Raw genomic sequence first — 13,288 nt, 5'->3', positions numbered from 1 at the left:
GTGTAGTAAACTTTGAGTACACAACTAGTTTAGATTTAAGTTTTATTTTGTATTGCAACTATACTATGAACTATACTAAAAGTGAACTTCTCAGTATACTGTTAGTTTACTAGTTATTTACTTATATCCCACTTTTTTAGTTTATGAAAGTAGTTTGAAGTATACTCTCAGGAAACTAATAGTTTAGTGGTTTTTATACTGCAAGTATGCTTGTACATTTTCTTTAAGTGAATTTATTAATACTTTGTTTAGTACTTCTATATTATTTTTGCACTTTAAAGTATACTACTAGGTTTCAATTTAGGTATTTTTTTATACTTAAAATATACATTTAAGTTTACTTTAAGTACACTTATCATTGAACTACATGTATAAAAATAAACAAGACATACTCAGGATTAAGAACATGTTTTTTTTATAATCAAAATTACCAAACAAATATTGTACTGGATGACACTCCAAACAAAGCACAACAAGCACATTGTCTTTTGATAAGCCGACATGCAGCCTCTACAAGATCAGTCCCTGGCTGCCCACAAGCAATTTTGTACAGTTGTTAAATGGTCATCCTGAGACAGAGGAACCACAAATGTAACCAAAAATGTTCAACTAAAGGGGAAAAAAGTTCTTTTCACATGGTCTTCTTTGCTGTGGCTTGCCTGGTATAGCTTTCGTTGTTGCATTTTTTTCTTATGATGCGTCTCACATCTTGGACACTGATGTCAGGGAACTTTGATAGAGCATGACCTAGGATACAGAAAACAAAATGTTACTTTAACTTTTTTTTCTATCACACCAAATTCACCATCCAGAATTAACACAACAAAACAGTGGAAGTGGCATGTTTCTACATGATATTTTAATTTTGTTAGGTAAGTATCTGAACACTAATGGGATCAGCAAAATTACATTTATTTTTTGCTGCATTACCAAATCGGTGTTTACATGGACGTATTCTATTCCGATTGAGCTATTAGTCAGATTATTAACAGATTATCAGGCTGCATGTAAACGTGGCTAATGTTCCATTTTTGTTCCATGTTGAAGGTGACAGAAACTGAACACTATTGCAGTCAGAGACAAAATGAAACACTGCAATCATTTTGTAAAAAATATATACATGTGTTGTGTAGGAATTTATTTCAGAATGAAATTTCCCTTTAATTAAATGTACTCACCAATTATAGCATCAAGTTTTGTGTTTTCGAGTTGTGGCTTTGATTCCACGTCTTTGTGTGCCCCTGACTGTCTCCCTGTCAAACTTGAATGTGACAATGTTTCCCTGCCATAGACAAGCACAGCAAGGTCCCCGATGTACACGGACGGATTTGCCGTCCGCAGAGAGTTAAGCTTTCGTCTAGGGACTTCAACATTAGAGCCTGGCAGAAGACACACCTGCAAAAGAATTGATGGAATGGTTAGTTTGAAAGTGGTCACACATTGTTGTTACACACATAAGTAATGACAAAATAATAATACACATCCCCCGGGAGGTCTGTGCATGTATATTAACTAAGACATTATCCCTGAAATGCCTCTCACATTTCCCAATGAAATGACTAATATGGGGTGCAAAATACTTTGCCATTCAAGGGATAGCATGGCCACATCGCTCTGTAGTATCTCCATCTACATTAATAATGTCATTTGAAAATGTGGGAATGACTCCCAGATTGCCTGTTCAGGGAATATGCATCCTAACCAGTTAACATGCACATTCACCACAACTGAATATGCAGATTTTCCACGTTGGAAACACATGGCCTATAACATAACTATATGTGGTACTTACCATATCATCAGACACTACTTGAGGAGAAACACATGCAGAAACTGGTGAGCCCACAGATGTTGTGGATGTTGACCAGTTGGATGCAGGAGTTGAGGTTTGAAATGTAACATTTTCAATTACTTCTTTCATCTTTGCAACTACCACTGGAAGCTCTGTTCAGAGAATGAACATATAAATAATTATAAGACAAGTGTAAAAACTTTAAGTCTTATGACTGAATGTTGAGACACATTCCAGACATCACAATAATCATTTGAAAAGAAAAAATATATATAATCAGGGTGTCTACAGGGTCTACTAGGTTTCAGTAAGCTATATATAAGACATTTTAAGATTTTTTTATTGCCACTACCAATTAAACACATAAGCCTTTTTAGTAAAAAAAATGTCTTTACTGTTCAATGACCAAAGGAAACCTGCTAGTTTATATAAGACATTTAACAAAATCAAATTCTGACCAGTATGTCTGAATCTGTAAATCAAATTTCAAAAGAGAAATCTTCAAATGCTAAGGCAAGTGAGAACAGCTGGATTTTTTATGAAGCCTATAAGTCCTTAAAGTACTAGTTCACTCAAAACACTACTAAGTAGTGGGGGCAGTCGTGGACTGGAGTTTAGGGAACTGGCCCTTTGACCAGAAGGTTGCTGGTTTGATCCCCAGTCCACGACTGAAGTGCCCTTGACCAAAACACCTAACCCCCAATTGCTCACTTCACTTCACAAATGGGTTAAATGCGGAGGTGAAATTTCCCCATTTGTGGGATTAATAAGTGTCACTTAACATAATCCTCCATTACTGGTGCTCTGCTGGCTTGGTAAATGCAGGTAGTGAGTTAAGGGCGTTTCTACATGAAAGAGCATGTCACCAAAGTAGTCAAAGTTCATCCTCTAACCAGCATGAATGTGTTTTCCGAATTTAAAGGCAATCGTTAAAATAGATTTTGAGATATGCTGTCCTGAAGTTAAGTGCTTTCCAGTGAGGTGTGTGTGTGGTTATTTATTTCACTTTCTTGTACTGAAATTTATCAGTCCAGATCATTTCAGTGTGATTTGGTAAGGGCTAGATATTTATGTAACATTCACTGCCTGCTGTCACCCAAATACAATGGATACCATGGAATGACAAAAGCCAACACTGGTCAACTATCTCTCCTTCGCTTGTATTCTTTGGTTGCTGCTAAGTTTTTCAAATATATTTTTGATGTTATCTCCACATACCCATATTAGCCTAAGGTGATTTGATGTTGCCTTATTTTCTCTGCAATTTTTGAGATATTGCCTACACAAGGGCAGAATATTTGTTTAATTGCTTAAAAGTCATAAAATTACCTCTCATGGCATCTAATATCTCTTTAATACTGCCTTCTTTCAGCCTCTTGTTCTCTCTTTTAAGCTCCTTTATTTTCTGCTGTGCCTTACTCCAGTTCCTGGGCAGCAGGTCCTCATCTGATGACTCCTCCTTTTCAGTATTTGACTATACCAAAACACAATGATCAGAAAAAATGTAGCCAGAATAGGAAAACCAAACACTAGGTCTAGAGAGCGCCTTTTGTAATTTGAAGCAGAAGCTTAAATTTGTGGCACTATAGCACTGACTGGAAAACACAACAAGAAGAATCCTTCTTGAAATGTCCTACCTTAGCACACATTTAAAGGTAACACTCTACATAAACTGCAGGTTTTTAACAGCTTAAATCTCTTTATTCAAAAGTACTGCCAACATTAAAACTATGAGGGTGAATTCAGCTTATTCATCAGCTTCTTGTTAGAATTTTCCCATTTTACCTTAAATAGTGCAGCAAATACTGTTGTAACGCTTCAGGGTTAGGGTTAGGGTTAGAGAACGCTTCATGTCAGCACCATTCAGGGTGATACAAGAAAACTCTGGAACGCCAGGTTGGTTACAATTTGCAGCCTCACTGCTAGGGGTACAACCTACTCCTTTAAACTCAAAATAACATTAAAATTGTAAAAATAACTGTAAAATTTGTAAATATTAAAAATAATTTACCTCTAAAGATGCTTGCTTTGCCATCAACTCCTTCTTCAGGCCTTCAATTATTTGGTCTGATGCTTCTTTTGGGGTACAGGTTGCCTTTTTGCTCTTTTGCTGTCAAAATGATAATTATTTTTTTTTTATAGCAGGTATGTGCAATAGTAGTGATTCTAATAACTATTTAGCAATCAACTGGACCACAGATAGTTCTGACCTACCCATAAATTACCAAAATAATCAAAAATCAATATTTTAAGTTTGACAACTGGGACACTGCCAATTATTTTATTTAACTATCCACTTTCTGTTCCCCAGTACTACCTGAATACTTAGTACATTCCTATCCATCAGACTCACAGAGACTCAACAAAAGGCCATTACATAGCATGTGTCAAAATTTACCGCTGTGATAATGAGACAAAAATATTGTTCAATGACCAATACATGATTTACAAAAACAATAAGATCCTTTTTAAAAAATATTAATTTATTTAATACAACCTAGGGATTACCTAAGTAAAGATTCTTGGGCCAAAACATGAAAATGAGGAGACACTCCACCAAGTTCTCAAATGGGAACCACAACAGCCATCGTGGTGTTGTGATGGTTCAAAATCTTAAGGTTTAAAAGGTTTTGATGATGCACCCCATCTATTTATTTCAGATAATCAAGGTTTGCAAATGTGTCTTTGTCAGAAAAGTTGAAATATTTCCATACCACTGACATGATGGCTGGGATTATGATGAGCAATTAAAATCAAACATTAGAACATCTACAAACTATTATAGCTCTCATAAAGCATCTATCACAGAGTAATCATAATTGAAAATACATGAAAGACAACAGAGAAATGCAAGCCCTTCAATACATTGTTCTGATGACCACTGATTTCTTTATTGAAAAACTGTCAACAGGGACTTCCTTTTCAAGATGTTTGACAGTGATTGCATTTAATGATGCACAATTCTCTCCTACTCTTAAGAGAAATTAAGGTACAAGTTGTTGCAAATATGGAGTAATGCAAATTTTTGAATGCAACAGAAAGGAAGGTTTTGCTTTTCAGTTTTCCACACATCAATAAATAATGAGAAAGTAATGTGTCACGCCTGTATTGTAATGCATATTCATTTCTGCTAGAATAATTTAAGAGGTGACACACAATCCTCTGCATACTGTTCTTTAACTGTGTAAATGTAATTACCTGTTTTGTTGGCCTTTCATCCTTATCTTCCATGTCCTTCATCCACCTACTGTTTGGCTTGGTCTTCCTCTTGAGTGTTTGGTTCCAGATGTCTACACCCTTTATGAATTCCTCCCTCTTCTGGCAGAGGTCACTGTTGTTGTCTATGTGAAAAATTTGTGCATAATGACCAAATTAAAATGCTGACTGGGTCTTCAGGGTATATGTTCCTATGAGCTCTCACTAACAGACAGACAGCTTGTTGATATCATAAGACATGACACTCAAGCCAAAGCATTGTTTTTTTCATGCACTGGTCTATTTTGAGATTTTGGTTTTTTTTGGCTTCTATAACATGTAAATAACTAATAATAATGTTTGTTTTTTTACACTTTGTTTATTTAAGTCTGTACATTTCAATTACAATGCATCCTAAAAGATCGTTTTCTCAAAATGAGCTTTTCCCTCTTACACTGAGCCAGAAACCTCCACATCAGTAGGTTAGCACCCGCATACTTCCCGTTTCATTCCTACCTTTTATTCCTTCATATATCCTGAAGCTTTTTAAAGAAGGGTTTACTCGTATATCATCTATAGTGTCGTTTATATAACATTTTATTCCTAAAGACACGGTGAAAATGGATTTTTATGGCTGCTGTTATTTTCTGACGTGCTAATACTCAAAATCACCTCTGTAAAAACATGTGGTTGTGTAGTTATATATTTAAGACATATACATCTTTATACACTCATTGAGACAAATTTGGATATTCGACTTTGAAGAAAAACACGTTTATTTCAGGTGTGTACCTCGTTAGTTGGTGCTAACTAGGCTAGCTAGCGTTAGCTGGCTTAACCTGTCTGAAGAGTCGCTGCGAACAGTCGATTACCGCCACAGAAGAGGTCAGAACTAGAAGCTAGCTGGCATAAGATCTAAAAGACCTGCTGTGAATGAAATTTATTGAATCCAGTGACGAAGCTGGGAATGTTAACTAGTTAGGTTAGCTAGCTAATGTAGTGAAACCGTTAAGATGCATTGTGCACTAAGCACTATGTGTCTAGACTAGCTTGCTAGCTAACTAAATTAGCTAGCTACTGTCTTCCACATAGTTTAGCTAAGTTAACGTTAGCTGGTTAGAAAATATGATCGCAAGCATAACAAATTGGGGATAAAAAAACCTAAATATTACAAAAAACCGACGCACAATCTCCGATACGTAACTTCTATTGTGAACATATGTCTGATAATTTGCCCGTCCAAACTAAAACGCAAACCCGGAGACTAAACCGAGGCCAGTGAGCAGCGTTTCAAAAACGGGTTCAGAAACTCTGGAGTTCATATGGACGCCAGGCGAAGACGAAGCTCGCCAAAGCGATGCGTTTTAAAACTAAAACGCACTAATGTCGACATAGCCAAAGTCAATAGCTATTGAACCTATACTTACTCACCACTAATCATTAAAACCTTTGCAGGAAAAAAGGCTGGACCATCTTTCTTCTTTCTGCCTTTATCCCAATTCACATTTATCCATCCATCTTCATCATCGAGTCTCGGGCACTGTGTGATCATCTTTGAAGACGCATAGTCCTGGTCTTCAGCACTCATCCAAGCAGTTTTTCCGACTTCCACGGTCTTGTCCTTAAAATAATATATGGCAAATGCCATTGTGATAGATCAGTATTGTTATCACTGACAAATTTTAGCTTTCTTTGTTATTCGTACATGTAAACCGGTGATCCTCTAATCCGCCAAAGATGCTTAACGGTCAAAGGCGAAATGCGCGCGTGCACATTTCAAATGGCCTGCTATCGCGAGAGGTGCGTGACCGCGTCGAAAGGATTCGGAAAGCGGGAGACCACTCCAAAGGCTGCTCTCGGTCCCATTCGTCCTTCATAGCAGGTGGGTGCAACGTGCGAAATAATGGCAAGACGTTCAGGACCTTACAAAAGATACTTGGAAAGTGACACAGAAAGAATTCCAAGGAGAACCAAGTTCAGATGGAATGCGAAAGTAAGTAACTTTGGTAAAACTTAGGATGCAAACTAATAACTGTTCACTACACCAAGATTTAAGTCTACTTTTATTTCTGTTCAAAGTCAGATTAACACAGGAAACTAACTTAACGTTAGTGCTCGCCTGTCAAAACTTTGGTTCTTGTTATAATGCTTCATTTTATGCATATTATCACGGTGAATCATAATGAGAAATCACTATCAACAGCCCAGCACAATAGCTGTATGACTAAAATGTCTCTGTGTGTCTCTTTTTCTATAAATATAGAGTAGCCAAGAAGACAGCTGGTTACATGCAAATAATGAAGATGATGAGCACAGTTTGCTAAATGTGGTCAGTATGAGAGATGCTTATTGGAGGCTGACACAAGGGCTGCGACTAATGATTTATATTGTATTAGTGCACTTATAAGTTGCACTTATTTATAAGTTTTACTCATTAAATATACACCTGGTAATAAGCAGACATTAAAAATACTACACACATACCTTTAGAGAGCTGTAATAAAGTAAAATGTTTTTTGAGATTGAGTAATTGATGGCTGTGCACTGTGTGTGATGCACAATATAATTTGGATACATCTGCAAAAACTAAGGGTATAATTGGCCTCAATTTTTAAATGTTCTTAATATTTATTCTGTAATATTAACCTTGGGGAAAGAAATTACCGCCTTTTTATTTTTTGACACTACCTCTTACCCTTTCCGTCTTTCCTTGTCTACAAGTACAACTACGAAGAACATGATCCAAGAAATACTGGAGATGGCAGGAGCAATGCTTCCAACAGTGAAGATGAAATAAATAAACTGGGCAATGAAGACTTCGAGAAAGATGTTGAAGAGGTATTTACATTTTACACCTACTGTGTCTATGTCAGCATTTTTTGCTTCTTTGCTTGACCATTCTTATTCATGTTGCTAATAGCTGTTCATTAAAATTGTAATTGTGTAAATATCTCATGAAAGCACCATTTTTTTTCCCTTCCAATATCATCACAATATCAATGCTGAGGTATTCACTCAGACATATTGTGATACTTAATGTGCATATTGCCTGGGCCTCATAGAGAGCATTATTTATCTTATTACAACAGTAAATTATTCATGTTCTTTAATGCTGTACTACACATTTTTTGTACATTTGTACTCAAGTCATAAATAAATAAACTTTTACCTTATTTTTACTGTGTCACTTATAACAATTTCCTGTATATAAACACTGTCTGTCACCTATTAGTAATTAACAGTTTAATAACATTGCACAACTTTAAAGTCTGTTAACTGTGGTACAAGAAAAGCCTGCTATGTTTAAAATGTTCCTTGACTTTTCCCTTGTTAACCGTGTGAGGATGACCAAATAAGCACAAAAGATGGCATGAGTAATGCATCCAACAGTGAAGACAATGACCATGAAGTGGACAGTGGAAATTCCTCCACAACTGGACTGTTGGGTACTGACATTGAAGAGATAAATACACAATTGCAATTTGTCTACTGACATTGTACTGACATATCCAGCTTATTGCTCCAAGGCAACAAATCAGAAAATATGCTGGGCCAATTGCATAAAATTTGGTGAGCACATTCATGCTCCTTGGAGGATGACCCTGTGAAGTGTGTTGATCCTACTGTGCTGTGAAAAAGTATTTGCCCCCTTCCCAAATTCTTGTATTTTTTCTTGTTTGTCACACTTGAATGCAAAGAAGCGTGGGCCAGAATCCCTCCACAGTGGTGCAAAAAGTGTTTGATCACAGTTATTACTGCCAAGAGCGGCAAAACTGGTTTTTAGGCTTGTGGTGGGAAACATTTTTACATGAGCGATATAAACACACACATCTTCTAAGCCACTTCTCCTTCTGGGTCGTGGGGAGAGCTGGAGCCTATCCCAGCTGACATCAGGCAGAAGGCAGCATACATGGGTGATATAGGTTTTGAATAAATCCTTAACTTCAGTAAATGGAATGATCATTTAAAAGCTGCGTTTTGTGCTTACGTGTGTTATCTTTATCTTGTATTAAAATTTGTTGGATGATCTGAAACATTTAAATGTGATACCTACAACAAAATAGAAGAATTTGAGTGGGGATAAATACTTTTTAACAGCGCTCTATGACCTTTAATCCAGCGCCATTCTCACACCAAAATGTCAGAATTTGTCAGATATTACATGTAGTTAGTGGATTGCTGTGGTATTTGCATTTTACTCCCTACAGAAATATTCCACTGTATTGTGGCCAAATAACAGACTCCATTCTCCCACTACTCATTTTCTCCCTACATGCAGCAGAGGGCCTGCACAAGTTCAGTGATATTATGCCATTCGTTCAGTTATTCATTTTTTCCCTTGTGAAACTTTAGATCAACAATGAAGATGACCAACCAAACACAGAAGATGACATGAGTAATGCTTCCAACAGTGAAGACGATGATGATGAAGTGAACAGTGAAAACTCCTCCACAACTGGCCTGTTAGGTGCTGACATTCAAGAGGTAAATACACAGTTGCAATTTGTCTACTGGCATTGTTATTTTTTTTAATCTATCTCATTGCTCTAAGGCAGAAAATCTTGAAATATGCTGGGCTAATTGCCATAAAATTTGGTGAGCACAGTCATGCTCCTTGGAGGATGAATCCTGTCAACTCTCTTAAACTTATGACCTGAAGTCCAGTGCCACTCTCACACCAAAATGTCCACATTGCACATAAGACATTACATGTAGTTAGTGGATTTCTGTGACCTGCACAAATGGCCTGCACAAATTCACTGATATTTTGCCATTCATTCAGTTTTTCATTCTCTTTCCTTTGTGAACCTTTAGAGTGACAATGAAGATGACAAAATAAACACAGAAGATAGCATGAGTAATGCATCCAACAGTGCAGATGAAGAAGATGAAATGGACAATGAAAACTCCTGCACAACTAGCCTGTTTGGTGCTGACATTCAGGAGGTGAATTCACAATTTTAAATCACAGTTTTTACCATGGATTAAATAAAATACCTATCCTTTTAATTAATTCATATTCTTTCAAGTCATCATTTCCCCTTGTTAACCTGTAGAACGAGGAAGACCTGTCAGATTCTGAAGAGAGCATGCTTAATGCTACCAGGAATGAAGCTGGAAACGATATGGACAGTGAAGACTTGATGGAAGGCAATACTGGTGGAGAAAACACATCTGAATTTTCAGTGGTATGTAGTAAATTGTTCAGTAACATGGTGTTAGGAGTTAATAGTTCATTTAAGAAGACCATTACATAAAATGAGTGCATTCATAGACAATATGAAATAGCGATGGGCTAACTGTAGAAGCTTTTTACCTTTGGTCAGCAGACATAGATATGTGCTGTGCCTAGATCACCTGGGGAAACCACAGTGCATTGCCTAGCAAAAATGTTTAGAGTTTTTGTCCTTACATACTTTTTTATGTCGTTGAGTTGAAGAAGCAGGTAGTAAGAGTTTTCTGAATATCAGACTATTTCAAAATGACAGCATATGTAAACATAGAATTAAGTTTTTCTACCAGACTCCTAAAATTCTGAATTTTGTTAACAAGTCAATCAAAAGTCATGGGTTATATTTTGCTGTACAGCAATGTATTATCACTCCTGCACTTTGTGGGAAGACGTAGGGAGTAGATTATAGTTTGTTTAAAGTGGAACTGAAGTTTGGTAGCATCTTGGGATACCTGGATATAATATGAGCCCAGTGTTCTGTATTACCAGCCCTGGGAAGCATAGACAAAGTAATAAGGATATTTTATCACTGTTAGGATTAGGCATAACCCAAGGCTCTAAAGTTAAACACATGGGTACACATACACCTAGGTACTCTTTCTTTTGCATTTGCATCTTTGTAGAATATGATGAAAATATCACATATATTTTGTGATGATCCAGAGCAAGCATTCCTTGAAAATTACATTTTGTAAAAAACAACACATCGGACTAATATTCCTGTTTCTGTTCTGCAGCTGCTCACATTTTTACATCTTTGGGTTCTGTCTCTTTCTCTCTCTAGGTTAGTGAAGATAGAGCAGATACTGGTGACACACCCTTGTATCCTGGTGCACCTCTTTCTAAAGGAGAAAGTGTACTGATGCCCTATCTGCTACGGCATAATTTAACTGGTGAAGCACTTACTCACTTACTGGAAATGTTTAACATAATGTTTCCAGGTCTTATCCCATCTTCACATTACCTTTTCCACAAAGAATTTGGAAGTTCATCTAAATTTGAAGTTCACTTTTATTGTGAAAGCTGTTTAAAATACCTTGGCATTAGAGCAGACTGTCCCTCTCAGTGTGACTCTTGTAACATAGTATTTGATGCCAGTGCAAACCTAAAGAATGGCTTCTATTTCCTTGTGTTGCCCCTGTATGCACAGATTAAGCAACTTCTGCAAGAACATGGTGTAATTCTTAATAAAAAAACTAGAACTTTCGGAGTTCTCTCTGACATACAGTCTGGCGAAGAGTATCAAAAGTTATGTGATAGTGGAGTTCTAGGAAAAGATGACTTGACACTAATTTGGAATTGTGATGGTGCACCAGTGTTCAAAAGTTCTAAATGCAGCATTTGGCCAATTCAGTGTCAAGTAATTGAACTAAAACCAGAAGTGAGGAAACAGCACATTTTGATGTCAGCGTTATGGTTTGGACCAAGTAAACCATCAATGTTAACATTGCTAACACCGTTTGTTAAAGAAGCCTCATTATTAGAGAGTGAAGGTGTTGATTGGCAAGACATACAGGGAAACTGTCATGTTTCTAAAGTGTTTGTACTGGTTTGTAGCTCTGATTCGATGGCTCGTCCATTGCTTCGTAACACAAAGCAGTTCAATGGTTTTCATGGTTGTGATTTTTGTTATCACAAAGGTGGTAAATCCTATCCATACGATCAACCTGAACCCCCACTTCGAAATGAAAGAGATCATTTCAGTCATGCAATGTCAGCTTCAGATAATGAGCCAGTATTTGGAGTCAAAGGGCCATCTCCTTTAATGAAGCTCAGTCACTTCCAAATGATAAATGGATTCATTCCTGAATATCAACACAATGTGTGTCTTGGAGTCACTCGGCAATTGTCCACACTGTGGTTTGATACAGGAAACAGTGAAGCCCCCTGGTACCTTGGCAAACAGATTGAAGAGGTTGATTTGCGACTTGTAAAAATAAAGCCTCCCGTTGAGATAACCAGGACACCAAGGTCAATGAGTGAAAGGAAGTTCTGGAAAGCTTCAGAGTGGCGAGCATTTCTTCTCTTCTATGCTCTACCTGTCTTGAAAGGCATACTCCCTGCCAGATTTTGGAATCATTTGTTCCTTTTGGTGTTTGGTGTATATACATTACTGCAGGACAAGATCAAGACTAGAAGCATCTTGATGTCAGAATTGGCTCTTAAAAAATTTGTCATTGAATTTCAAAGACTGTATGGGAAACATCACATGACTTTCAACATACACTTACTTACACACATCACACAAAGCGTGAAACATTGGGGGCCATTATGGGCTACGTCAACCTTTGCATTTGAATCTAATATGGGCACTCTACAGAAGTATTTTCATGGAACACAGTACATCCCTTCACAAATAGCTAGAAAATTTCTGTTGTGGAGAGAATTGCCAGAAAAGGCCAAACATACTATCACAAGTGCAAAAGTTCAATCATTTTTTGAAGAGCTGTACTTTAATAAGCGAAGAACAGAAAAATGTGAAGTACTAAATGAAAGTGTGAAGGGTTTTGGGTATCCTCAATTGCGAGAAAATATCACAACTTCGTATATGGTTGCCATTGCCAAGTTATGTGGCAATCTAAGTAACTGCTTCTGGTCTTACAGCCGTTTTTTGGTCGGTGGAGTTTTGTATCACAGTCAAAAATATGACAGACTAAAGAAAAGATACAACAGTGCTGTATACTTGAAAGATTGTACGTTGTGTTTAATTAATGACTTAGTCATTTTTAAAAAAATGTGTGCACATCAAAGCCCTGCATATTGTGCATGTACCAAACATTGCTGTATTTTAGTTGAGGTGCTTGCTAAATCTAGCAGGCCTTTGTGTAAAGACTTACAAATAAATGTACAGAGTACTTTCATACATGAGGTGAGGAAGACTGGAAATGTCAGTGCTATATGGCCAGATATGATAACAATGAAATGTGTTGTTGTTGAAACATTTGACAGATTATATGTTACACCTTTGCCAAATCGACATGAACGGGACTAAAAGAGCAATCATGGGCTATATAAGAAATCAAGCATTGTAGCCAGTGATTTATGTATTACTTAAAGACACTTGCTCC

The 13,288-nt window shown here is 36.9% G+C and overlaps 1 protein-coding gene across 1 annotated transcript; it reads right to left on the bottom strand.

Moving 5' to 3' along the window:
* Positions 1–531: 531 nt before the first annotated feature.
* On the bottom strand, positions 532–6,603 carry LOC119264449. The gene is made up of 7 exons (XM_037543098.1): positions 6,419–6,603; positions 4,991–5,133; positions 3,804–3,902; positions 3,122–3,266; positions 1,793–1,944; positions 1,179–1,395; positions 532–747 (listed from the first exon to the last, which is right to left on the bottom strand). The coding sequence occupies exons 1-7, from the start codon at positions 6,573–6,575 to the stop codon at positions 632–634; spliced, it is 1,029 nt and encodes a 342-aa protein (XP_037398995.1). The 5' UTR covers positions 6,576–6,603; the 3' UTR covers positions 532–631.
* Positions 6,604–13,288: the final 6,685 nt, after the last annotated feature.

The sequence above is a fragment of the Pygocentrus nattereri genome, chromosome 11, assembly GCF_015220715.1.
Source record: "Pygocentrus nattereri isolate fPygNat1 chromosome 11, fPygNat1.pri, whole genome shotgun sequence".
Taxonomy (NCBI): Eukaryota; Metazoa; Chordata; class Actinopteri; order Characiformes; family Serrasalmidae; genus Pygocentrus; species Pygocentrus nattereri.
This window is presented reverse-complemented; position numbering and strand designations above follow the sequence as displayed.

What these genes read in the sequence shown, in the direction of transcription:
- LOC119264449 (XM_037543098.1), bottom strand. Translation starts at nt 6,575, where the DNA reads ATGAGTGCTGAAGACCAGGACTATGCGTCTTCAAAGATGATCACACAG. An exon ending in ATGAAAGGCCAACAAAACAG is followed by an intron (nt 3,903 to 4,990) that starts GTAATTACATTT and finishes TCATTTTGACAG; the next exon opens with CAAAAGAGCAAAAAGGCAAC. An exon ending in CAAAGCAAGCATCTTTAGAG is followed by an intron (nt 3,267 to 3,803) that starts GTAAATTATTTT and finishes GTTTTGGTATAG; the next exon opens with TCAAATACTGAAAAGGAGGA.